The 26,604-nt window shown below is 45.7% G+C and overlaps 1 protein-coding gene across 2 annotated transcripts in view; it reads right to left on the bottom strand.

Annotated features, from left to right (window-relative positions):
- SPMIP7 (sperm microtubule inner protein 7) overlaps positions 1-3,996 on the bottom strand; it is a 119,402-nt gene extending 115,406 nt beyond the window's left edge. For both annotated transcript variants that reach the window (XM_068236517.1, XM_068236518.1), the window contains exon 1: positions 3,383-3,996. In XM_068236517.1, coding sequence (XP_068092618.1) covers positions 3,383-3,866 — 484 coding nt within the window. In that variant the 5' untranslated portion in view covers positions 3,867-3,996. The remainder of the gene's footprint in view (positions 1-3,382) is intronic.
- Positions 3,997-26,604: the final 22,608 nt, after the last annotated feature.

Raw genomic sequence — 26,604 nt, 5'->3', positions numbered from 1 at the left:
AAAACGATCGTTGGAAAATTTGGAGCGCACGATTATCGGTCCGATTGTCGTTATCGTTCGTTTTCAAACGATCGTTATCGTACGTGTGTACTCAGCTTTAGACCTAGTTCTGTCAGTCTGCCTGCAGTTCCTGATCAGTCTCATTACCATTCAGTTGTGCCAGGATTTGCATATCTCCCTTCAGTGAATGCTGCCAGGTTAAAAGTCTGCTTCCTGTTCATTTCATTGCTCTGCATAGCTACAGCTACGGCTGGTGCTACGAGCCCGTTCCAGTAAACGATATTCCCCGGTTGCCTTGATCGGTGGAGTGGCGATTAGCATGCTCCTTCATAGATCACTGCATCATTTGTATTGCCGTGTCTTGTCTTGTATCTTGCGACCGCATTGTCTCCAACGGTGGCTCCTCTAGTCTTGTTCCTTGTGGATCGCATTCGCCCTAGCGGTAGCGGCGATGGATCCTCCTTGCCTGAGTTCCTGGAGTGTAGACCATAGCCGCGGTGGCTACTGGCTGCACTCATCTGTCTGTCTTGTCCTGTGTTTACGCCTGCTGTTGCCTGGTGTGAGGCAACCGATTAGCAAGCGTCTACGCATTCTGTTTGTCTGTGTTGATCGCTTGCTGTCGCAAGTGTTCATTCTGTCTGTCTCAGTCTATTTGTGTTTATTTGTATTACTTGTTGTTAGTTAGGGTGGCACACTTGTCACTGGGGGCCTAACGCGCGGTGACCGTGTCTTAAACGCGTTCTCTGTTGCGAATGAGTGCGGAGTTCGCGTTTAGCTAGTGTTTGTTATTTTCCTTAGGTTGCTTATTTTACTGTGTGTTCCTTTATTCCTTTCTTGCTGTTTCACCCTGTTCTGTTTATCTGTCTGCTATTGCGGTTCTTGTGATTAGCTCTCTTGTTCTATCTGTCCTGCTCTTGAATGTCCGCAGTCGCTGGGTGGCGACTAGATTGGCGGACATTCACCCAGTCTGTCCTTGCTCTTTTCTGAGTTGCGCAGTTTACACGCTGCGCTGTGTTGCACCCTGCAACCAGTGTCCATTGGGATTTGTGGGTCGCACAGAGGCACGGTTGCTCTGTGCTCCACAACTCCCCCTTGTGTCTGTTTCCGCTCCTCCACTATATTTGGGGAAATCCCTATTACTCATACAGCGCTTGCGCACAATCTCCTCTGCATCAGCGTGCGCATTGCACGCTGACTGTGGAGATTATCCCGCAAGCCTTACACCCTGTTTTTATTTTCTATTCCTCTTAAAGCGGAGTGAAACCCAGCATTTCTTCTTTGCTCTAAAAAGTTATTTACAGCATTTTTTTTTTACTAGAACAGCTTTCAAAGGGTTACACACAGGACTTGACAGTTCAGGGCAGATTAATCTGGATGCATCCGAAGTGAAGATAATGTTATCTTGTGTTTACGTAACTGTATCAAGTGAGAAATGTGACACATTCTCTAACTGTGCAGAAGCTCCTGGACACAGACAGACACTCTAAACATTTCTGCCTTCAATACATAATGAATAAAATCAGTTATGAATAAAAGACAAAGTCAGCTCTCAAAGCAAAAAACTGTACTTTTGGGAACTTGTAATTTCTAAATGAATAATAATACTTATGCATGCATGCAAATATGATAACCGTATGGCATATAAAAAGTAGGAAAACATGTTTTTATCGAATATTATGTCAGGGTTTTATACCGCTTTAAAGCGGAACTGTAAATTCGTTAAAAGCAAACAGTTTCACTTACCTAGGGCTTCCCGAAGCCCCCAGCAGCCGGGCAATGCGACGCTTTCATCGCTTTCCCGCCCGCTATAGCTGCTCCAGCAGGTGGGAACGCGAAGAAAGCGTCACATTGCCCGGGGCGCGAAGGAGCAGTTGCCGTCGACTTGTAAGTCGGCGGTAATGAAAGTAGCTTGCAGGAGAACGGAGGCTCGAGCAGGACCGGCAAGGGCACAGGACGGCTGCTGGGGGCTTCGGGAAGCCCCAGGTAAGTGAAACTGTTTGCTTTTAACGAATTTACAGTTCCGCTTTAAGCAATAATGCCTTACCTGAAACGTTGCATCCCCGTGGCTGAATGCTCACTTAATCCCCCCGAAATCCCGGAGCAAAAATCCACGACTTTCAAAGTCATGGATTTTGCTGCCCGGGGGAGGCAGAGCTTTGGGCTGTAGCTCTGCTTCCATTTGCGTCAATTTGTGTCGATCTCCGCCTCTTCCCGCCCCTCTCAGTGAAAGAAGACTGAGAGGGGTTGGGAGGAGGCGGAGATCCGCACAGATTGACGGGAGTAGAGGCAGAGCTACAGCCCAAAGCTCTGCCTCTACACAGAAGTGCTGCCCAAATCTTCCCCGGGGGATTTCGGGAGGATTAAGTGAGAGTTCAGCTGCAGGGATGCGGCGTTTCATGTGGGGCATTAATGTTTAAGAGGACTAAGAATTAAAAACAATGTTTTTGTGAGGCTTCAGACTTTCTGTAACTGAACCTTAAAAAAAAGTTTCACTTACCTGGGGCTTTCACCAGCCCCCTGCAGCCGTCCTGTGCCCTCAATGTCACTTACCGATCATCCAGCTCCCCGCTGTGGCTCAGTTTTGTTTTCAGTGCATAATCAGTCGCTGAATAGTGCGCCTCCGCTGCCCTGGCGCAGTACACATACTATGTACGTACGCTTAGTACTAAGTACGCATACTGCGCAGTCACCGGACACCCGCAGGGATGGGCGTGGGATCGAGAATGCGCGCACTGCCACGGCTGGGGACCGGATGATCGGTGCGAGGGACACCAAGGACACAGGACAGCGCAGGGGGCTGGTGGAAGCCCCAGGTAAGTGAATTTTTTTTTTAAAGTTCAGTTAAATTGGATCAGAGATTAACTTTTACTCATTGCATAATTGTGTTTCTTTCATATAGTTTATAGGGCATTCCTCAAGCCAAATACTTTTTTTGTTTTGTTTTAATACTCTAATTCCCTATAAACTAAACAAGCCTTGCCCACAGTTTTTTCAGAGAGCATTGGCACTCAGTCCCAGGTAGCAGGGGCTTATGGGAGCTCAGTCTGGGCAGGAGGAGGAGGTTACTAGCCATAGATTTCAGAGGCAGAGGGGAGGAGGGAGGAGGACTGAATTTACACACAAGCGACCTGATAGCATCTCCAGCCCTCAGCCTGTGACAATGTAACAAACAGAACATGGCTGCCCTCATTGTATCACAGCAATAAATAATCATAAACTTTGAAAGCTGTTTGCAGCTAGATTTGCTGTGTAAACTATCTAAACTTTAGATAAGATATATAGACACATTATTTGTTATAGTTACTTTCTCATCTCGGATCCGCTTTAAGGTTCACTTTAAAAACTTGTTGCCAACTTGCATTTGGACATTTAACTTTTGTACCTCCAAGCTCTGCTCTCAGCGATGCTTCAGGTTTGGCTACAGAATTCCATTTGTCAACCTTGGAGGATTTTTCTTGCGCTTGGCGGGTGACTGTGTGACACCTGGCTCCTTGCAGCAGGTGGTGCGGATCGGTGTGTACGGGGTGCTTTGCGTCACTTAGCCCAGCCAAACAGGGAATCCTTCTACCAGTAGCGGGTCTCATATCTGCGTCAGCTCCGGAGCTTAGGAAGCCTGAACAGGGATCAAGAAGAGGCACGTCATCCCGCAGCGGGTGCAGGCAGTAGCCAGTCAGATGAGGAGAGACTGCCTGTGGATTATACTTAGCAAATGACTGCTTTGTCTTCACAGTGCCGCATTCTTGGCTGTTATTATCCGCTCTATCAGTATTGCAGGAAAAGTCATAGCGGACATGGCGCTCGGTGTCTGCAGAGAGCTGCCGGTGTGCATTAGCACTGGAACCGATCTTATCATAACCTGCCCTCATGATGATGATACGCCAGCCCTCAATATCATTACGGTTTCTAGACGTAGCAAATGCGGCAGAGTCAAGAGAACAACGCCGAAGTCTGCATAGACTTTTCAGAGCAGCTGTAGCGTTCAGGTTGCTAAGAGACGTGTAGTACAGGGGTCAGGAGTCACTCCCTCTCTAAGTACAGGGAAACAGGCTCTCTGGCACTCCTTTAGATGTGCATGCCATGCAATGTTCCAACCGAGCCTCACTCTCTGTGCGACGTAGAAGTTTATGCTGCTGAATATACAACTTTTAATTGTTTCTGTACAATAATCCAAACATTTGTATAGTGCTTTTCTCCTGTCGGACTCAAAAGCACTTGAGCTGCAGCAGCCACTGGGACGCGCTCAAGACAAGAGGCCACCTTGCAGTGTAAGGCCCGGTTCACATTAGCGGTTGTTTGCCAAACGGACCGGATGACCTGACCGGATCCGGACCGGATCCGGATCGGAACCGTACGGTTCTGATCCGGATCCGATCCGGATCCGGTCAGGTTGCATCAGGTGGTAATCAGGATGCGATCCGGATCCGTTTGGCAAAATATACGTAAAATAAAAAAAAAAGTTGGGGTCTGGGAGGTCAGCAGAAGGGGGACCTGTGGAATCAGGCCCTCTGCTGTTTAGCACTCACCTCCACCTCCGACATGCTGCCAACATCCTGCCAACACCTCCAGCTCGTGCTGCTCCACTCCAAAATGCTTGCCCATGTGTCCCCAGCCAATAGCGCCGCAAAAATCCGCATAGGAAGTGGGTTAGAAGATCCGGATTTCTCAGCCAGTGTGTTGTGCGGCCTCCGGTTCCCATTTGTTTGTATTGGCCGGATGGTGCAGTCCGGCTCCGCCCCGGATACGGCTGCCGGAGGGGCCGGATGAAAAAATAGCGCATGTTGGAACGGAGGCCGGAGTCCGGATCCGCCCCGGATCCGGTCCGGCTCCGGTTCTGCAGAACGGACCCATGTGAACGGACGCATAGGCTTTAATTGCTATGCCGTGCGTCCGTTCCGTCCGTTCTGCAGGCGGTGCGGCTCCGGCACGGCGATTCCGGAGGGCCACCGCAAGTGTGAACCGGGCCTAAGGCCTAATTCACACCTAAAAACGCAAGCGTTTTGCGGTTTTTGTGCTCCCCCCCCCCTCCCCTGTCGCTCCACTGCGTGCTGCGGTTTTTGTAAAAACGCTTTTCTAAACGCCTTTCCAGAGCGGTTTTGTAATTCACTCCCTGACACAATTCAGGGAGAGAACTCTTGACCCAGAAAATAATAAATACAATGGGCTCTATTCTCAAAGACTTCCCGCATGCGGTAAATTACATGCGGGAAGTTTGCACCCAAAATACCGTCAAGTTGGAATTCTCAAAATATTCCGCATGTTTTTCCCGCATGCGGAAAAAGTGTGATAAAAGTGCGGGATTCATGCGGAAAAATTTCCGCAAAAGTCGGTATTTTCCGCAATAAAAGATCAATTCTCAAAAATGTTCAGGCGCATCATTTCGTCGTTAATTACCGATTTTTTTTTTACCACCTACAAGTAGTAGGTGATATATTCCGCATCCCATTGACTTTAATGAAGTGTGGAGGCTTAAGGGCTGTGCTTGCTGGACTTTAACTTTTTTTTTTTTAAACACTTTTTCATGCGACTTTTTTACCGCATCATTCCTGCATGAATAATGGCTGTTTCCGCATCTTTTTTTCCCGCATGCGGAAAACATGCGGAAAACATTAATGAATGTGAAAAAAATGCGGAGTTTACCGCTGGCGGGAATATAGCGGTAAAATTTTGCGGAAAATTTGGCTCTTTGAGAATAGAGCCCAATGTATTTATTCTAAAAAACGTGAACATAATTGCAGCATAAAGCGGTTTTGTGAGCGTTTAGCGCTCTTACCATAACTTCCATCATAGCAAAAACACTCCGAAAATGGTACAGGCACCGCTTTGCTGAATGCACAGCGCACAAACCGTGCTAATATGAACCTTCTCATAGAGATTCATTGCAGAAGCGTTTTGTGGGCGATAAAATCACCTGCGCTTGAAAAAAGGCTGAAAATGCCCCTAGTGTGAACGAGCCCTTAGGGAGTCTCGCCTTGAACTCCTTACTGAATAGGTACTGACCCTTTCCAGGATTAAAATCCTGGTCTCCTATCAAAGGAAGTTCCCTTAACCAGTACACTATCCAGGGGTCAATTCATAAAAGGCTGTGTGAAAAAAAATCTGGTTGGCCTAGTGCACACCAGAGCGGTTCTGCTGCGGTTTGCGATCCGCTTGCGGGTGCGGATCCGCTAGGGTAAAGTATTTCAATGGGCTGGTGCACACCAAAGCGGGAGGCGTTTTGCAGAAACGCATACTCCCGGGCTGCTTCAGATTTTGGATTGCGGATGCGTTTCTGCTTCAATGTTAAGTATAGGAAAAACGCAAACTGCTCTGAAAAACGGCACTTCAGAGCGGTTTTCCAGGCGTTTTTTGTTACAGTAGCTGTTCAGTAACAGCTTTACTGTAAACAATACATGAAATCTACTACACCAAAAACGCTTCACAAAACCGCAAAATGCTAGCTGAAACGCTACAGAAAAATAACAAAAAGCGTTTCAAAATCTGCTAGCATTTTGCGGATCTGCTAGCGTTTTTTGGTGTGCACCAGGCCGTTGGGAAAATACTGCATTCAGTATTTTAGACTTTTGTGTGCTAATTCATAAAATTTTTTACAGGTGCGGTAAAATTTCTGTAAATTACCGAAGCCCATTGACAAAAACCTGTTCATAAAAGCAGAAGAGAGTGTAGTGTCTCTGTGTTGTCACAAGCTGTTCCATGCAGTGAGGGCATTACAATAGTAAGACGCACCCCAGACATCCCCTAAAGGCGCGTACACACATGCGACTATAGTCGTTTGTAACGATCGTTCCCCGATCTTTACCATCGACGATCGTTACAAAAAACGAACCACCGACTATTAAGGCAAACGACGAACGAGCCAAATCGCTACAAAAGAAAGTTCTGTCTCGGCGGATTTTAACCAACGACGATCGTTTGCAAAAGTAGTACATCGTTGGAAACGGTCGTTCGTACTAGGCTTGACATGCGCATTTCACAATTTCTCCGTGAAACTTCTCATTTTTATGCGCAGGCGCAATAGTTGCTTTACGTGATGTAACGTTCGTTCTAACGATCAGATCGTTACACACCTTTTAAAACTAACTTTACTTAGGTCGTTCTTTCATCAATTAAAAGTTCGTTCGTTGTTCTCAACGAACGATCGTTGTCGCATGTGTGTACGTAGCATTAGTTGTACATGTTTTGTTGTACCGCCTCTGCTTGCTCTGAATCTATTATTCTTTCATAACATTCTATTTAATTGCCACAGCTTAGATTAACTTCCAAGAAACTTTACACATACCATGCTTAGGTGATTTTTCCCACTAGCTTCTCCGCATTTTCAAACAGGAACCCAAGAGATTAAACAGCCTAAGGTATTCAGGGGAAGCTTGTTTTGTTCTGGTCTCGCTCTGCTGCTGCTTGTTTAAAAGCTTGTCCCACCTGAGAAGGCTGCGGGTCCTATTAGATTCCATCATCCAGACTTGCAGAAGACAGGGGCTGTTTCTATTGGCTCCCTGCTCCTGTCTGTCACAGCTCTCACGGCTTCTGCTTTTGAGTCACGGCTCCCAGCCCAGTCTCCTCGCACAGACTCCGTACTCTTTTCACCACATCAAAGCAGATGGTAGTGTTTTGTGGCTTTACCGCATGTTGGCTTTATGAATTGACATTTACTGCCATGTGTTGAGGTATATACCGCACAAGTCCGTAATTTACCTCACTGCTTGGTAATTTCAGCTTTTTAATGCGGTAACAACCTTTATGAATTTACATTTTCCTAAGTGCTCAGTAAAGTCAGCTGCTTTCTGCATTACTGAATTCGGTAATGCTTTATGAATCGACCCCATTGAGGCCTTATTATGGTTCAGCTTCAAGCAAGGGAATGTGCTGTGCGACAGCATGCTATGAAAACACATTGCTGTGGTTGTTGCAGAGTGCAGGAAGACCCGTGTTGCAATGCATTAGATGTATGCAAAACCTCAGGCAGGGTCCCACTTGCTGAAATTGCATTTGTTTTGCAGCGTGTGACGCGCATCACTGCAATCGTAATTGAAATCAGTGGCCCGCTTGGGAATCAGAATTTTTTTGCATTCATTCATGTTCTGTTTCTGAATTTTTTACCACGTTTTCAGAGTTCTGCTTTATTCCGCTCAATGCGCATATTCCTAATTACAATCTATTTTGCCGCAATACAGAAAATCTCTAACAAACATAGAAAATTGAGGATGGAAAAAATGCAATTGCAGAGCACCGGAAAACCAATCCAATCCAATCCAATCCAAAAAAACTTTATTGGCAGGACCAAATACATTTAGCATTGCCAAAGCAAAACAAAGCATTAACATGGGGGGGGAATAAGTAGAGTGGGGCCGAACCTCCGATTTTCGGTTCGCGAACTTCTGCGGAAGGTTCGGTTCGCGTAACCGCAATAGACTTCAATGGGGATGCGAACTTTGAAAAAAAAAAATTATGCTGGCCACAAAAGTGATGGAAAAGATGTTTCAAGGGGTCTAACACCTGGACCCCCAGGTGGAGGAGTGGGATACATGCCAAAAGTCCCCGGGAAAAATCTGGATTTGACGCAAAGCAGCGTTTTAAGGGCAGAAATCACATTGAATGCTAAATGACAGGCCTAAAGTGCTTTAAAACATCTTGCATGTGTATACATCAATCAGGTAGTGTAATTAAGGTACTGCTTCACACTGACACACCAAACTCACCGTGTAACGCACCGCAAACAGCTGTTTGTGTAGTGACGGCCGTGCTGGACTGGTGCGCACCATGGCGAGAACAGGTATGCAGTGGCGGGTTCACTGAACAGAACAGGTATGCAGTGGCGGGTTCACTGAACAGAACAGGTATGCAGTGGCGGGTTCACTGAACAGAACAGGTATGCAGTGGCGGGTTCACTGAACAGAACAGGTATACAGTGGCGGGTTCACAGAACAGGTATGCAGTGGCAGGTTCACTGAACAGGTATACAGTGGCGGGTTCACTGAACACAACAGGTATGCAGTGGCGGGTTCACTGAACAGTACAGGTATGCAGTGGCAGGTTCACTGAACAGGTATGCAGTGGTGGGTTCACAGAACAGGTATGCAGTGGTGGGTTCACAGAACAGGTATGCAGTGGCGGGTTCACTGAACAGGTATGCAGTGGTGGGTTCACTGAACAGGTATGCAGTGGTGGGTTCACTGAACAGGTATGCAGTGGTGGGTTCACTGAACAGGTATGCAGTGGTGGGTTCACAGAACAGGTATGCAGTGGTGGGTTCACAGAACAGGTATGCAGTGGCGGGTTCACTGAACAGGTATGCAGTGGCGGGTTCACTGAACAGGTATGCAGTGGTGGGTTCACTGAACAGGTATGCAGTGGTGGGTTCACAGAACAGGTATGCAGTGGTGGGTTCACAGAACAGGTATGCAGTGGTGGGTTCACAGAACAGGTATGCAGTGGTGGGTTCACTGAACAGGTATGCAGTGGTGGGTTCACTGAACAGGTATGCAGTGGTGGGTTCACTGAACAGGTATGCAGTGGTGGGTTCACTGAACAGGTATGCAGTGGTGGGTTCACAGTACAAGTATGCAGTGGTGGGTTCACAGAACAGGTATGCAGTGGCAGGTTCACTGAACAGGTATGCAGTGGTGGGTTCACAGTAGAGGTATGCAGTGGTGGGTTCACAGTACAGGTATGCAACAGAACAGGTATGCAGCCAGGAACAAGCTAAGCCTAACTAATCTTTCCCTATGAGAGACAGTCTGCAGCAGCTCGCCCTACTCTCACTAACGCAGGCACACGAGTGAGCTTAATGGCCGCCGCTGCCTGCCTTTTATTAGGGGGGGAGTGGCTCCAGGGGCTAGTGTTGCCTAATTGGCTACACTGGGCCTGCTGACTGTGATGTAGAGGGTCAAAGTTGACCCTCATGGTGCATTATGGGGCGAACCGAACTTCCGCAAAACTTCGCCTGCGGGACGAGAACGCGAACCACTGAAGTTCGCATGGAGCCGTTCGCAGGCGAACCGTTCGGCCCAACTCTAGGAATAAGGGAAGGGTATAAGGGGTTGGGGTATGTAGTCCTTAGGGTGTGGGGGATGCAAGGGACAATATAGGGGGCTGGGATATACAGTCAATGGGGGGTATTGGGGGTGTACAGTCCATGTGGTATCATGTTCCTCTCAGTTGGTGGCAGGCTGTGACATATCGGGCAGCTATTTGCACGGTTGTTTCATCCTCCCCCAGTAGGATGTAGAGTTTCCTCTCCTCATCTGTGGAGGTAAAATCCTGGATGTGGGCGGAAAGTTTCTGGAAGTGGGCGGTCCTCACAGGTGCATATTTGCTGCAGTGTAGCAGGAAGTGGGCCTCATCCTCTAAGACCTCCTGGTCACATTGTCTGCACAGTCTCTCCTCCCGGGGCTTCCATGTCTGTCTGTGCTGCCCTGTCTCTATCTCCAGGCTGTGGGCACTCAGACGGTACAGACTCAGGGTCTGTCTGTCCTTGTGATGGTGTAGCCTCTCCAGATATGGAGCTATTGTGTACTCCCTCTGTAGTGATTGGTAGACATTGAGTTTCTGAGAATTCTTTATGTCACTTCTCCATTCCTTTATGTATTGTTCCTTGCAGCTTTCTATAGTCCCTTTTATTTGGACTTTTGTCAGCCAGCCTTTAATCGCAAAGAAAAATTCTGGAGCAAGTGTGACCCCTACCTGAAATCGGAACTGAAGATTCAGTAAAATCAAAGTGTTTCTCTTACCTGGGGCTTCCCCAAGCCCCCTGCAGCCGTTCTGTCCCACGCCGGTCCTCCACGATCCTCGGTTCTCCCGCCGTGGTGCAGTTTCATTACTGCCGACGACGGCAAGTGTGCCTGCGCAGCCCTGGCCACACCTACCTATCTAACCTATACTGGGGGAACATACCTATCCAACCTATACTGGAGCCACCTACCTATCTAACCTACACTGGAGGCACCTACCTATCTAATCTATACTCAGAGCAGCTACCTATCTAACCTATACTGGGGGCAACTATACTGACTACCTATATTGGAGGCACCTACCTATCCAACCTATACTGGTGGGAACTACACAGGCTACCCTACACTGGAGGCACCTACCTAGCTAACCTATACTGGGGGCACCTACCTATCTAACCTATACGGGTGGCAATTATACAGGCTACCCTATACTGGAGGCACCTACCTAGCTAACCCATACTGGGGGCAACCAGCCCTGGCTAACCTAATATGACTTGCAGAGACAGGAGCCACAAGGTGTTGTGTCGCCTTGCTGTGTCTGTGTTGCTATCTCCCGCCAACATTCTAATTCATGTTTTATTGAAGCAGTTCACATGGACAGAGATACAACTGCATATGGAGACGTGGAGACTCTGGATAACGAAGGAGGCTTGTGCCAGCTGGAAGGGTGAGTTACCTTTCTGCTGAGCTTACTACTCTGTGTTTAAGGGGGACTCCAGGAGGTCTGTGGCAGGCCCCATGATCGTTGAACATCCCACAAGGCCAGAGATCATTTATTTATATGCCTTAAAGTGACACTGAAGCGATAAAAGAATGTATGATATAATGAATTGTATGTGTAGTGCAGCCAAGAAATAGAACATTAGTAGCAAAGAAAAGAGTCTCATATTTTTATTTTCAGCTATATAGCTCTTTTTTTAATAACATTGCACCATTCTGTCATATATGCAATTTACAAACCACGCTCTATATTTTAAAGTATGAAACAGAGCAGAGTTAATGACCCTTTGAACTTCCCTGCAGTAAAATCTTATCTGAAGTTGTATTTCACAGTTTCTTTGATGTATAAGTGCTTCAGAAAATAGCACTGTCTACGACCCAAGTTCCCAAGTTGGGTCAGAGAGCTCAGAGAAGCTCTTTTGCATAGATAACTGAAGTTTCTTAACTCTTCCTGTACTGGAAACAGTATGAGACTCATATCTTTTCTACTGATGTTCCATTTCTTAGCTGCTCTACGCATACAATTTATTATATCCTAAGTTTATTTTCACTTAAGATTCCCTTTTACGGTAATCTAGCCCAAATTGCTCGAACATTTTCATTCCAGCGCAGGAGACTTGGGCGCAGCAGTGAGTAACTTCAGTGCTGTCGGAAGACGGAGCTGAACTTACTTATAAAACACTATAGCAATTGCTGGAAGCTGAATTATTTCATTCCCCACCATCCAATGGCGGCCTGGAGGGGGAATAGTATTTAACATCAATGGGAATTTGTGCAGGAGCAGGATAAGCCATACAGGCTGTATCCTGCGCCCAAGTCTCCTGCGCCGATTCCTCCCGTACGCCAAATTACTATGGGCTTGATTACTAAGGTTGTGCAAAGCTGGAGATCACTGAAAAACAGTACCAGTAGGAACTAAAGTAATCCAACAAAACCAACCATCCCCTCGGCCATAGCAGACCATGGGGAGGATTGCATGAAAGTTAGGAAAAATGGAATTAAGTGATTGTAGTCATATGCAGCACCTGTAGTGAGAATATTTTCTATTAAATCCAGGATGCCTTTGGTTACTCATGATGATTTTTTATAGATTTTACATTAATGTCCTGTATGTAGCAACATGTATAGTTCTGGAAGTGTACATATACCCATAGAGAGAATGGGATAGTGAAACTACATGTGAGCAGATTTACTGTCCTCTCCTTCTTTACTTTCTTTTGGGGCTCATTTGTGTTTCTGTGCATCTATCTTCTGTGTGGGACATCCTTGGACTGTTAGCCTGTTTGGCACTTCTGTCCTATTCTTTGCATCACTACATAAGGCAGATGCATGGCCACAGGGGTTAGTGGGCAGGCTGGGAGCATAGTAATGTAGCGGAAGGGGGTTAGATTAGAATTTCAGTATAAAAGCTTTTGAGCAGCACATCTGGAAATTTCCTTTTAGCAAATGATTAATGATTTGCCAGAAACTGGTCTGGCTTGCCAAAAATGGTAAATAAGCAAAGTGAATATCGGTCCACTTCAACTCACTAAGGCCTTCAATGAAAATATATAGTACCGTAAAAATCCTTAACTGCAATATTGAACCATAAAACATAAAATTAATTTACAAAGCAATTCCTTTCAAGTATTACAGTATGTGCTCAGTCAGAAAGATTTGTATGGGGTACAAATGACCAGGAGAAGATTAAGCCTGTTCTTTTTAATATTTAAGGGGCTTATGTATCATATTAAGTCGTTTCCATTTCTAGGAATATCTTTAATCATAATTCCTGGAGATTTGGTTTCTTCCTTCAGGCTTAGCTCTCACTGTCCTGTAGAGCAAATTACAATTTATCTACAACAAGAGATTCCACTGTGGCATTTTTCTTTTATTCTAGTATCTTGTAATCAAAAGGCTGTTCACAGGCAACTGCGAAAGGTTATTATTTTTATTATAGAGCACCAACATATTCCGTAGAGCTGTACAACGTGCAATACATAAAACAATGAGGAGCATAGATATATGAGCAGTTCACCATACTGTACAATCAGGACAACCAGTGTCACAAGTACTTATACATACAATTGATATGGAGTTTGTGTGTTCTCCCCGAGTCTGCGTGGGTTTCCTCTGGACACTCCGATTTCCTCCCACATCCCAAAAAACATACAGATAAAGTTAATTGGCTACCCCTAAAATTGGCCCTAGACTATGATACTTACACTACACAATACATACATAGACATATGACTATGGCAGGAACGAGATTGTGAGCCCCTCTGAGGAACAGTTAAGTGACAAGACAATATACTCTGTACAGCGCTGCGGAATATGTCATCCCTGTATAAATACTAAATAATAATAATAACATCACCACTACTAATAGATGTTCATTTGATAAATTGCACAGAAAGCAGAAACAAAAGTAGGATGTCCTGTGTAGATATACTCTGGCTGCCGGTGAGTTGGGCGCAGGGCACGCCGAATGACAGCTCATCCTGCTGCTGCTAAACTTCCCGGTGGTGTTAAATGCTATTCCCCCTCCGAGTTGTCACAACTCGGAGGGAGGTGTAATTCAGGGTCTGGCGATTGCTAGAAAAAAATAGCACTTTTATTAAAAAAACAAAAACAAAAAAAAACAATAAAATTAATAAAAAAATAAATAAATAATAATCACAGCAGCAATCAGATCCCACCAACAGAAAGCTCTGTTGGTGGGCAGAAAAGGAAGTAAAATTAATTTGGCTTTGAAGTTGTATGGCTGAGTAATAAGCTGTTAAAGCTGCAGAGCTTTAACACATGCTCAGAGCTGTGTAGATCTGTGCCTCCTATTAACAGTGGTGAAGAATGGATTTCAGTTTTATCTGCATTTAGTCTCAGCCATTTGTCACTTATCCATTGCTAAGCCGGCATTTATAGTTGGAGTTGGGTCTGTCACAACAGGCTTAAAGGAAAGATATAGTTAGGTGTCGTCAGCATAGCAATGGTATGCCAGGCTGTGGATTTGGATTACTTTTCCAAGCAGTAACATGTAAATTGTGAATAGGAGGGGAGAAAGGATTGAGCCCTGGGGCACCCCATACTTAAGAGGTAAAGAGGTGGACAGGAAGGGCCCCATAGACACTTTTTGGGTTATGCCACTTAAGAAGGATTGGAGAACTGAGCCATCAATGTTGCAGTACTCCTGTAGCCTGCTTGTCAAGATGTCATGCCCGACTGTATCAAAGGCTGCAGAAATGTCTAGCAGGATGGAGCACTCTCCCCTGTCTCTTGCCATGAGCAGGTGGTTGCAGATTTGGATGAGGGCCATTTCGGTGCTGTGATGCTTCTTGAAGCCAGACTGGAATGGGTCATAAATGTTATTTTGTAATATTTTGTCTTCTAGCTGGTGGAATATGGATTTTTAAATTACTTTACCCAGAAAGGGAAGGTTAGAGACAGGTCTGCGCATTCAAATAGAAAAGACAAGCATGGGCACTAGTGATTCCAAGCAGGTATAAAAAGACTTTACATCAGTTTTGCATTGGATGACAAAGTTGCAGATATACAGTAATGCATCACCAATCTGATGTTGCTGCACACCCACAGAGACAAGTAACCCCGACTAAACGAGCATACTCATGGACTTGACTACATGGCTGGGAGAAAACTCACCGCCGTGACAAACATGGCGGCATAAGTAACTACTAGCCACTCCCTGTAACCTCCCACCATCCAATCGCCACGTCCCTCACCCGGACGTCAGCTTGTGAGGCACCTTGGAGCACAACACATCAATTCCGGCTATCGCTCACATCCTGACAGCACACAGATGGACGTAGTGTCACATGGTGCGTTACTCCAGCAACACGCCGCTGATCGCATTGCGTCCCCAACACTATGAAGAAACTTCCTGTGTAGGGGTTGTGGATGGGAGGAGTATTGAAGGAGGGAGGGGGGACCAGATGACAGGAAGACTAGAGTACAATTAACATGTCAATATGATAAGAGAAAATAAGAAGAGTGCAGAGAATATGAGAATAGAGCCCAAGACACCTAGTGGTCAGCAATAGATATAATGATGTAGATACTTAGTAAAGGGAGAAACAAGAAGGCATGCAAAGTAAAGGGAGGTTGTAAACTCACCTATCACAATATACACACAAACACACACACACACACACACACACACACACTCCACCTCGTCTAGGAATTTTAATTATTTTCAGACCCACCATTCTAAGAACATCAGCATCACCATGATGAACCTCTCTAGCATGGCTAATCATTCTGGGAACTTCACCCCCTTTCTCAATAGATCTGCAATGTTCTACCAATCATTCACATTAGTCTTGTTGTTTTACCAACACAGAAAAGAGAGCATGGACAGAAAATGCTATAAACTACAAATTATGTTCTACATGTGATAAAATCAACAATGCGATGTCCGTATTCACCCATCCGCACACGATCATTTTCTTTTTATCATGTAACAGCACATTGGACAATTTCCACAGGAAGAAGTACCTTTACCCAGAAATTTACCTAACCATGTCTCAGACTTCTTTCAAATATATTCACTTTGTGTTATCATGGATCCTATAGTAGCTCCTCTCCGGAAAGTCAGCATAGGACCAATAAGCACCTTTGGAGAAATATGATCATCTCTCTCCAAAATTTGCCAATTTCGACTAATGATCTCCCTAATTTTGTCATAATGATCTCCCTAATCAAAGGTTAATGCAAATGTATTCAATTTCTTCCTCCTTTTACTTTCCTGATATAAGAATACCTCTATCTAACTGTTCCACTTTTTAAAAGGACTCAGATAACAATTCAATTTATCCTCTTTGGAGAAATCTAACCCTCATCTCTTCAGCCTGAGCTCTAAAGTCTTCATTAGTGATATTATTCCTCTTAAGACGCAAGTACTGGCTATAGGGAATCAACCTTTTTTACATGCAGGGGCTGATAGCTGTCACTATACAGTACAGAATTAATTGCCATGATCTTACGATAGCCCTTTGTGATCAACCAATTGTCCATCACCTCTATGGATAGATTCAGAAAGGATACTTTGGTTCCTCCCCATTCACTAGTGAACTTCATGTTCATATCATTGGTTTCGAGGTATTGGAGAAACTCCTCAAAACGGTCCCTGGTGGATGCCCAGATGACAAACACATAATCAACATACCTGGACCATGTTCTCAGGTCACATCTATAGCACATCTATAGGGGGTTCTTTCCTCATAGATGTACAGTATATCACCTCCCCCACCTGGCTAAAAATAAATTAGCAAAATTGCTGTACCTGATATCTGCTTAAACCACTCCCCCCAAATCTAAATGCATTATGTTGTAAAACAAAGTTCAAACAATGGCACAGGTACTCACTTTCCAGAACGTCCTTATACCCAGTCTCAATGAGCAGGTCAAGGATCACCTCCACACCCATTTTCTGCGGTATCCTGTTGTACAGGTTTACCACATCAATGGTTGCGAGCTGATCCCCTTCGTGCCATTCCATATTTTCAACTTGCTTAATCACATGCATAGTATCCTTCAAATAAGAAAGGATTTTTACCAAGAGGGGTCTAAGAACATGGTCCAGGTATTTAGAGAGGGGCTCGGTGACCGAGTCCCTCCCAGAGACAATGGGCCTTCCCCGGGGATCCACTAGGGACTTATGTATCTTCGGCAGAAAATATGACAGGCCTCTTGGGAAACGGGGGAAATAAATCATCCCCGAGTTTTGATTCCATGAACTCTGCCTGTACCCCACTTCTCAGGAATGTGTGTAACTTTTTCTGGTAGTCCAAAGAAGGATCTGCTTTCAGTCTTACATAGGTTAAAACATCATTTAATTGGCGCATTGCTTTCTGTACATATTTATCAGTCAACATCACAACGACATTGCCCCCCTTATCTGCATTTTTTATCGTCCGGTCAAGACGAAATTTAAGCCACTTAATGACTCGCCATTCTTGTTCAGTCAGATTTTTCTTGTCCCGAGGGTATACCAAAGCCTTGGTTTCTCTCAAGACCTGCCCTTGAAAGAGATCAATTGCTGAACCCTGCAAAGGCAGATAAGGGATAGTTAATCTGCATGCATAAAAAGGACATTGAGTTATCAAAGGCTGAATACTCTGTTCACTTAAAGTATTCCCTTCATCATACAGTTCCTGCAAATTAATTATTGCTGGTTGGTCTGATATGTTCAAAGTGGGAAAAAATCTTGATGCACCAATAAAGGACAGGGTGGAAGGTATATCCTTATTTCCAAACGTACGATAGAGACAGGTCTGTAGCTGGTCATTGCATCTGGGTCCAAGGAAGGTTTTTTGAGGAGAGGCCAGATGATTGCTTCCTTTGAGTAAAGTAGGAAATATCCCCAATTGTAAGGAACAGTGTACAATTTTGAGGAATACTGGTATAAACAGGTCGGGGCAGTTCAACATAAACAATGTTGGGCCAGGATCCAGGTCCCAAGTACTTGCAGGTGAAGGAGGATGCAGGATGTGATTTCTTCATCAATTTCCTGGAAGTTTGACCAAGGTGTTACGTTGTCTCTGCTAATGTTCTTCGGCACTTTATTAGGCTCAGATGCTGTAAGTTAACCAGATAGCAGAGATTTTGCCAAAGAAGAAATGGGCAAATTTGAAGAATGGATATTCAATTTTTGGCTTGCCGGGCTTCAGAGACTTTCCACTACGCGGAACAGTCGGGCTTCTTTGTTAACTGCATGTGCAATCTCATGTGAAAGAAAGGATTACTTTTTCTTGGTGATTACCTTTTGGTAGTTCTTCAAGTGGAGGCATGTTTGTCTGCTGGGGACTGAGATTGGCGCCCTAGTCTTTCAAGTGAGTGGCATTGTTTCTTCAACTTTTTTATAGAGTTGTCAAACCACTGTGCATGGTGGTGTGGATTAAGATATTTGGTGTGCAGAGGAGCAATGGTGTTAAAGGTGTAGGGCACACATTTGTTGTATTAAAAGCATATGTCAGAGGAAATAAAAAAAAAAAAAAAAGAGAGATCTACTTAGCTGGGGCTTCCTCCAGGCCCATGGAGCCAATCTTTCCCTCGATTTGTCCCATGACGCAGCTCCGCTGTGCAGAACACTCCAGTCCACGTGACCGTGCTCGTGCAGGCACAGAAGATCCCGACTTTGCTGCGGCAAGGGACAGATCGGCCAGGTAAGTAGATCTAGCTTTTTTATTTCCTCGAATGTATCCTTTAAACCCCACAGTATCAGGGTCCACGCTGGAATTTGTCGATTTATCAAAGCTGAGGTTATCTTGGATACGTTGTGGTGTTTGATTTGATTCTTGAACTGGTGTTTGGCATCTGGTATTGAAAGGGTGAAGTGCATCATGTGATGGTCTGACCAGACAACAGGATTAATTGATACGCTAGTATGGAATATAAGTTCCAAAGTGTGACCTTTCTTGTGAGTGGCAGAGCTGATTGCTTGGGAAATTTCGAGTTCATTTATGGCACGAAATAGCTCTCTTCCTAATAGCCATAGCAACTACAGCAAATGGAGTATTACCTTTCATTAAAAAATCCCACCTAATAAAACCACACGGTTCTGTGTCCACCTGCGTCCGTGTGAGCTGAAAGCGCAGACAGAAGTGTGCCCGGGGGCCGGTGCAATTAGCATTCGTTATTAAATGGGCCTGAGGACTAGTTTGTAATAAAACATTTCCACTTACAAAAAAAAGGGTGTTAAAGAGACCCCGAGGTGGATCTTCTGGGGGGCAGATGGGACTCAGAGGCATGCTCTCTGCCTTCTGACATGCCTCTGTGTCCCCACACCGCTGCTCTCTTCCCCCCACCGCCGTGCTATAGCCCCCCCCCCCCCCCCCGAGATTAGTGACAATATTTCTCGCTATCTCAGAGGTAAACATTGAGGAGAGGAATTCCCTGTTTAAAACGCCATTGGGCAGCTCTTTCTCCCTGGCCGCACCCCTGCCCCTCCCCCACCTCCCTGCACGCTGTAAGAGACACACTGTCTGTCATTGCAGCGTCGTGTCCTATAGGACACGAAAGTGAAAGTGGGCCATTGCGGCCCACAGGAGCGGCGTTTTTTGCGGCTACCTGATCCGTTTAGCTCTGCGGATCAGGTAGCCTACTTTTTTTTTTTAGCCCATTTTTTGGGTTCTCTTTAACCTTTTGGGAACCGCCTATATTAGATCCTACGCTGGCTGTTCTAGCCTGATGAGGTGTAGGATCTTCGCCGCCCACCGTTTCCACTCTCGATGCGATCGTGTGCACCCGAGAGGGGAGATTAATCTGTCATATGACAGCTGACATCTCCCCTCAGTGATCAGAAGCCATCGCTCTTGGCTTCTGATCATGTGATCACTATGATCGCTGGCGGATCATAGTGATCACTGTGACAGCTGCGGCGGTAGGGGGGAAGAAGAGGATCCACTCACCTCCCTGAGGTTCCCCCAGCTATCGGCGCTCCCCACCACTCTGGCCGACATCCCCGCTCGCTCTGACGTCAGTGCTGGGTCCCAGCTTGATGGCGTCATCAAGCTGCGACCTGGAACTGAGAGACAGTATGAGCGGGGATGCCGGCCGGAGCAAGGGGTCTACTGTGGCTCATCGCTGGAGCATGGGAGGTGAGTAAAGGCTGCTGCATACAGGGGGGACACCTAGCAAGCCCCAGCAGGGATCCGGCTGCCTGACCCCCCCAAACGTGCACCCCCCCATATGCAAATTCGCCTGGTCCTTAAGGGGGGTTAGGTGGCCGGTCCCCAAAGGGTTAAAGCATTTATCGTGGGCTACACGCATTTGATGTTTCCTCTTCTATTCCACTTCATCTGGTATCCGATGGTTAAGGAACAGGAAACTCTTGTGCATCAGGGTGTCCGTGGGTCACTGATGTCATGACTGATAGAGCAGAGTGGTAGGTAAGCGCAACTGCCATTCTGCTTCTTTGTGTACAGACAAGTGTCTGTCTTACACCTTTGAAAGTTCTCTTTTGTGAGCACATCATTGATTTTCATGTTCCATGCTCTAGTTCAGGCATGGGCAAACTTGGCCCTCCAGCTGTCGAGGAACTACAAGTCCCACAATGCATTGCAGGGGTCTGACAGACACAGTCATGACTCATAAAGGCAAATGCATTGTGGGATTTGTAGTTCCTTAACAGCTGGAGGGCCAAATTTGCCCATGCCTGAACTAGCTGCTTGCTTGAGACTCCACTTACAGCCTATAGCTCTTTTGTTTGCTGGTAGTTCTGTTAGTTTCCAGGCTTGGTTTTTATCCAGAGAAGTCATTTTTTCATCAGCTGCCTTTATCCACTTGTTGGCTTCCCTTTCTGGGAGATGAGATATGTTATCCCAGGATGTTAGTTCATGCTTGTGAGCTGTATTTGCATTGGAGGAAAGTCTTATAGGTGGTTTGCCTCTATTTTCTCTCGTTGAATGCGGCTTGGTTCAGTCCCTGGACTTGTGTATGCGTCTACACTTGTGATGTTTGATTCGGTGCTTACTTCAATTTCCTGTTCTGTAGGTGTACTGGTTAACTTCTCGGGCCCATTGGTTTGTTTCTATTGTGGGTTTGGGTGAAATCATCACACTATTTCTCAGGTTTTGTCTATTTAGTTCCTGTATGCTCTCAGGGTGTCTGTGACCTAAGTGTCTGCGCCACATAGTGGGCTTGATTCACTAAAGTGTGCTAACTGCTATCACAGCAGTTATCACGCCAGCTGCCGCATGCAAAGGTTTACGCGCAAACAGCATTACTTTGATTGTCACGTGAAATGTGCACGTGATTGCGCGCAAAACCTTCGCTTATCACGTGAAGTGATGCTGTTCGCGTGCAAACCTTTGAGTGCCACAGCTCGCGTGATAACTGCTGTGATAGCAGTTATCACACTTTAGGGAATCAAGCCCATGTACTGCGCAGGTGGCTCGATCAGCTCGGTTATTTCCACTAGAGCCTGAGTGGAAAGCTCCTAGTGCCCCTGTGCCCAGCTGTAACAAGTGCCAACAAGCAGACTTTCGGGGTAGAAGGTTTCGCTTAACCATCCCACTTTCTACTTTGCCTCTCTCCTATCCATGACTCCCCAGCCTCAAGCTCCCAAACGTTATGACCGTGTGTTTGCGTGAAAAGTGGGAAGGAGCGATCGCAGAGTTACGAGGTTGCTAAAGTAACTAAGTCCGCCTGCAACCATCTGTACTGGATGTTAGTAGAGCAGGGAAGCGTGTGTGCGTATCTCCGCTGTATTGGGCTACTATGTCAATCGGCTCCAACTATAGTCACTCCTGGATGGGCCCTGTGGACTTATGGGGCTGCTATGACAACTATCTCCGCTCTCGGCTGTGATATCCCTAATAATGTTTGTTATAAAAAGGATACTACGGGAGGAATGGAGGAGAAACATCTTGCGGAAACTGAAGTATTAAATTTAGGGTGAGGAGGAGGCTTTGATCTCTGTATTGTATTATATCATTCACCCCCTTCGTTTTGGCATATTGATGCTTGTTTACCATGAGATTGATGGTGGGGTGTGATGTACCTTCTAAGGGGGCATAAACAGATGTGTGGGGGGAAGGCTGCGCGTCAAATGTAACCCTGATTAATGAGATGGCTGGCCACACCAACAGGAAGATGTGGAGCTAACGGGGGTGTATATGGTCGTTTAGAGCCATTATCAGATTGGCTCTGACTTTATATATATTGGCTATACTCTATATCTGTTGTCACATGGTACTTTGTTAGCACTGCACTTTTTTTTTTTGCTGACGAAGCCTCACATTATTTAGGGGTGAAACATGTTGGTTTTGAATTGTATTCAAAATTGTGGGGTGCATTGTTTTGTGGGGTGTATGTTAATTATTGTGGAATGGGTTATGTTGATGCCTGAAACACTGAGAGGAGCAAAAAAAAAATACCTCGTTATTAGCTCCTAGGGACATTTGACATATATTTTATGGGAGTAGGATCATTTGTATTGTATGTTTAATGTGCAAAGGGTGGATTTTCCCACTTTTTATTGCATACAATTGAAAGCATTGCAGGATTTGTATATTGTATGACTAATGTTTCACCTGAAAACACAGCAGATTGTTTGAAACCACAAAGAAATGATTAATTCCAATATAATGCTGGCTTTATCTGTTGATCCTCCTACTCTTGTCCTGTCTCTTTCTCGGATCAGTTGATTTCGACCCGCAGCTCTGAGAGCCGAGCGCTGAAACTGGGCACCGTCATAGCAGCAATGCTATGATGCGTGACCCGCGTATCGGTAATTCGGGGCTCTGGCGGCTGCTAGACCCCAAATTACATCTCCCTCCGAGTTGCAACAACAACAATAGTATTTAACGCCTCCACTGAGTTTAGCGGCAGTGGGGAAAGACGTCATTCAGCTCTCCCCATGCCGAACTGAGCGGCGCCGTTATAATATGCACCCCTCTTTCTACCTTTTCTCCCCCCTCCATCATGTATATATGTGGTGGTGGTTTCCAATAGCCCATCCTTTGAATTTTAGTATCTATTAAAAGTTCTATTTTAGGGTTATCATACCTCTATATCCATTTAGAGAAAGGGCTTTTTAGGGTCTGGTTTTCAGTCCCAAGTGTTTGTGAGTGAAAATATCACTTAGGAGAAAACTTAGGAGAATAAGTGAATTGAATAAGAACCTGGATAACACATTTCATGAGCAAATCTGGCTTCCTCAGATCAACTCAAAAAGTGCCTCACAGGTGTATGTAGCATGACTGAGCAGGGTCTGAAGTAGTCGGCCATGCAACATACACTATAAGGCACTTTTTGAATGAACCTGAGGAAGTATGCTTGTGGCATTTTTCCAGATGTACATCCATCACCTACCTCATTTTAAAGGAACCCTGAGATGGCACAGTAGCACTTATTTATACTTACCTGGGGCTTCCTCGAGCATCATGGCCTCCCTCGCCGCCCTTCTCTGCTCCTCCATTAAGCCACTATGACTCCCGGTAATCCAGTTGTGGCCTTCAGCGCATGTGTGGTTCGGCCGCACGCAACCCTCATCACGCTCCTCTGTGGAGCATTCTGCTTCTGCGTAGTACCACTGTGCAGGCGCCTAATGCTCCAGGGGACAGGAGCGCAGCGGGGCATGCATGGGCAGTGGAGCCGCACATGCACAGAGGACCTCAACTGGCACTGATTAACCGGATTAATGGCAGTTGTAGCGCAAGAACGGAGGGGATGAGGAGAACAGCGAGGGAAGCCATGCTGCTTATGGGGCTGGAGGATGAAGTCTTCACACAACAAAAGTTATATTTCTGCAAATGCCAAACTGAACAGGTGGGTTTTCAGTCTGGATTTAAACACGTCCAGAGATGGAGCTGTCCTGATCTGTTGAGGTAAGAAGTTCTAAAACGTAGGTGCAGCGTGACAGAAGGCTCTGGGACCAAAAGTTTCCAAGTGGACTCTAGGTATGACTAGATTATTAGAACCTGTGGATCTGAGATTGTGGGGATTGCTACGCAGCTGCAACATTTCTTTCATGTATCCAGGGCCCAGATTATTTAGTGATTTAAATGTCAAGTAGGCCAATCTTGAATAGGACCCTCCATTCTATAGGTAGCCAGTGAATGGAGTGCAGGACGGGCGTTATGTGGCAGTAATGGGGTTGGTTGGTTAATAGTCTGGCAGCAGTATTCTGTATCAGCTGTAGGCAGTACAAGTCCTCTTTTGGAAGGCCAGTGTAGAGAGCATTGCAGTAGTCCAGTCGGGAGGTAATGAAGGCATGAACTAAGGTTGGAAGATCTTCTGGGGGGATGAGGTGCTTGATTTTTGTGAGGTTCTTCAGGTGAAAATAGGATGATTTCACCACAGCAGAGATGTGAGTTCTGAAGTTTAAATCCCCATCAATTAGAACTCCCAGGCTACGCACATGATCAGAGCTGCGTAGATCCGTGCCTCCTATTCCCAGTGGTGAAGACTGCATGTTAAGTTGTTTTGTTATCATGCTCTGCCCTCCGATCAGAAGTACTTCAGTTTTGTCTGCATTTAGTTTCAGCCAGTTGTCATTCATCTATTGCTGTAGTTCGCGTACGCAGGCGTTTATAGTTGGAGTTGGGTCTGTCACACCAGGCTTGAAGGAAATATATAGTTGGGTGTCGTCCGCATAGCAGTGGTGTGTCAGGCTAAGCTCTTGGATTAGTTTTCCAAGAGGTAACATGTACATTGTGAAAAGCAGGGGAGAAAGGATTGAGCCCTGGGGCACCCCATACTTAAGTGGAACAGATGTGGACAGGAAGGGCCCCATAGACACTTTTTGGGTTCTGCCACTCAAGAAGGATTGGAACCACTGAAGAACTATGCCATCAATGCCGCAGTATTCCTGTAGCCTGTTTATCAAGATGTCATGGTCAACTGTATCAAAGGCTGCAGAAAGGTCTAGCAGTATACAGGGAGTGCAGAATTATTAGGCCAATGAGTATTTTGACCACATCATCCTCTTTATGCATGTTGTCTTACTCCAAACTGTATAGGCTCGAAAGCCTACTACCAATTAAGCATATTAGGTAATGTGCATCTCTGTAATGAGAAGGGGTGTGGTCTAATGACATCAACACCCTATATCAGGTGTGCATAATTATTAGGCAACTTCCTTTCCTTTGACAAAATGGGTCAAAAGAAGGACTTGACAGGCTCAGAAAAGTCAAAAATAGTGACATATCTTGCAGAGGGATGCAGCACTCTTAACCACCTCGGCGTTCTGATTCCCAAGGATTTCTGTGCAAAAAGCGGTACATTTAATTTTCAGCACCTTTTTTCCTGTAACTTACCAAAATGAGCCAAGCAAGAGTTTAGTATACATTCTGAGTATAATAAAAGTGTCAAACACTAATTCTTGTCAAAAATAAAATAAAATTTATTAATGACAAACTTAAATACCTTGCATTTTTCCTCAATGCAGAAATATAAAGAAAATGCAGAAATAAATAAATCAATGCAGAAATAAATAAATGAAGGCAGAAACAAAATTATACAGGGTCCAAGTGTACTTTAGAACACTTCTTTAGTGTGGTAGATCTTGAAGCATGGTAATGCGCAAAGTGCCACGTCACAGTCGGGGCAAAAAGTGCGGGTCTCCTTCCGCATCTTTTTGCCATCCTTGTCCTTCTTATTGCAGCAAACAACGCACCTTCTTGTAGGGTTTGCTTTCTGTGGGGTCGGTGGCAAGTACTCCACAAAGTGTCTCCCTGAAAGCCGTGCCGGATTCACGACATATGATGCCCTGCGCCCCGGTCTAGATGTTGACTCTGGTGGGGGGTACTTCATGCAGATTGCTTCCGTCAGCTGCCAGACAAAGTCATGGTGGGGTACAGGCCTTACACAGCTTTTCTTGTATAGCACATAGCCATTCCACAAGCACTGCTCAAGTAAGTGGCGGAAATTTTTTTTATAATATTTCCGCTGCTGCTTGCGGACAGCCGGGTAGAAGGTCATGGCTCCATCAGCCCTGTCCACACCCCCCATAGTGTTGTTGTAATCCAGTATGGCTTTGGGTTTATCCACCTCCTGTTTACTCCTGTTGGTGGTGCGGACACTCTCGGCATTATGAATAGTGCTGAGGACACATACATCACGTTTGTCCTTCCACCTCAGAGCCATCATTTTGCCTTTCTGCCAGGCAACGACCTCCCCCTTCTTCAGCTTCCTGGCAGAAAAGGCCGGCGGCAGATTGCGACGGTTAGCCCTCAAGGTACCATAGGCATCGGTTTTATGCTGGACCAGGTAATCAAAAAGTTCAGGGGAGCTGTAGAAATTGTCTGTCGTCAGGCAGTACCCCTGATCCAGCAATGGCTCAATTAGGGTTAGGACAGAGGAGGTGGCACACCCAAACTGCCTGAACTGAGGGGCAAATTTGGTGCCTTTGCCCGTGTAAATTACAGAGTTCCAGATGTACCCGGACTTGGCCTCACAGAGCATAAACGACTTCACCCCAAAGCGTGCCCTTTTTGATGCAATAAATTGCACCCAGCTCAGTCTCCCCTTATATGCCATGAGGCTTTCGTCAACCGTGATGTCGCGATCTGGAACATACACAGCCTTGAAGTTCGCAACAATCATCTGGTATAGGTCCCAAATTTTTTTCAGCTTGGGTGCGGGATGGGTGGCCTCATCCAACTCCTCGTTGTTTCCGAAGTGCAAATACTTCATGATGAGGGTGTACCGTGGCTCGGACATA

Source organism: Hyperolius riggenbachi, chromosome 5 (assembly GCF_040937935.1).
Source record: "Hyperolius riggenbachi isolate aHypRig1 chromosome 5, aHypRig1.pri, whole genome shotgun sequence".
Classification (NCBI taxonomy): domain Eukaryota; kingdom Metazoa; phylum Chordata; class Amphibia; order Anura; family Hyperoliidae; genus Hyperolius; species Hyperolius riggenbachi.
The sequence above is the reverse complement of the archived record's forward strand: the minus strand, read 5'-3'. Positions and strand labels throughout refer to the sequence as shown.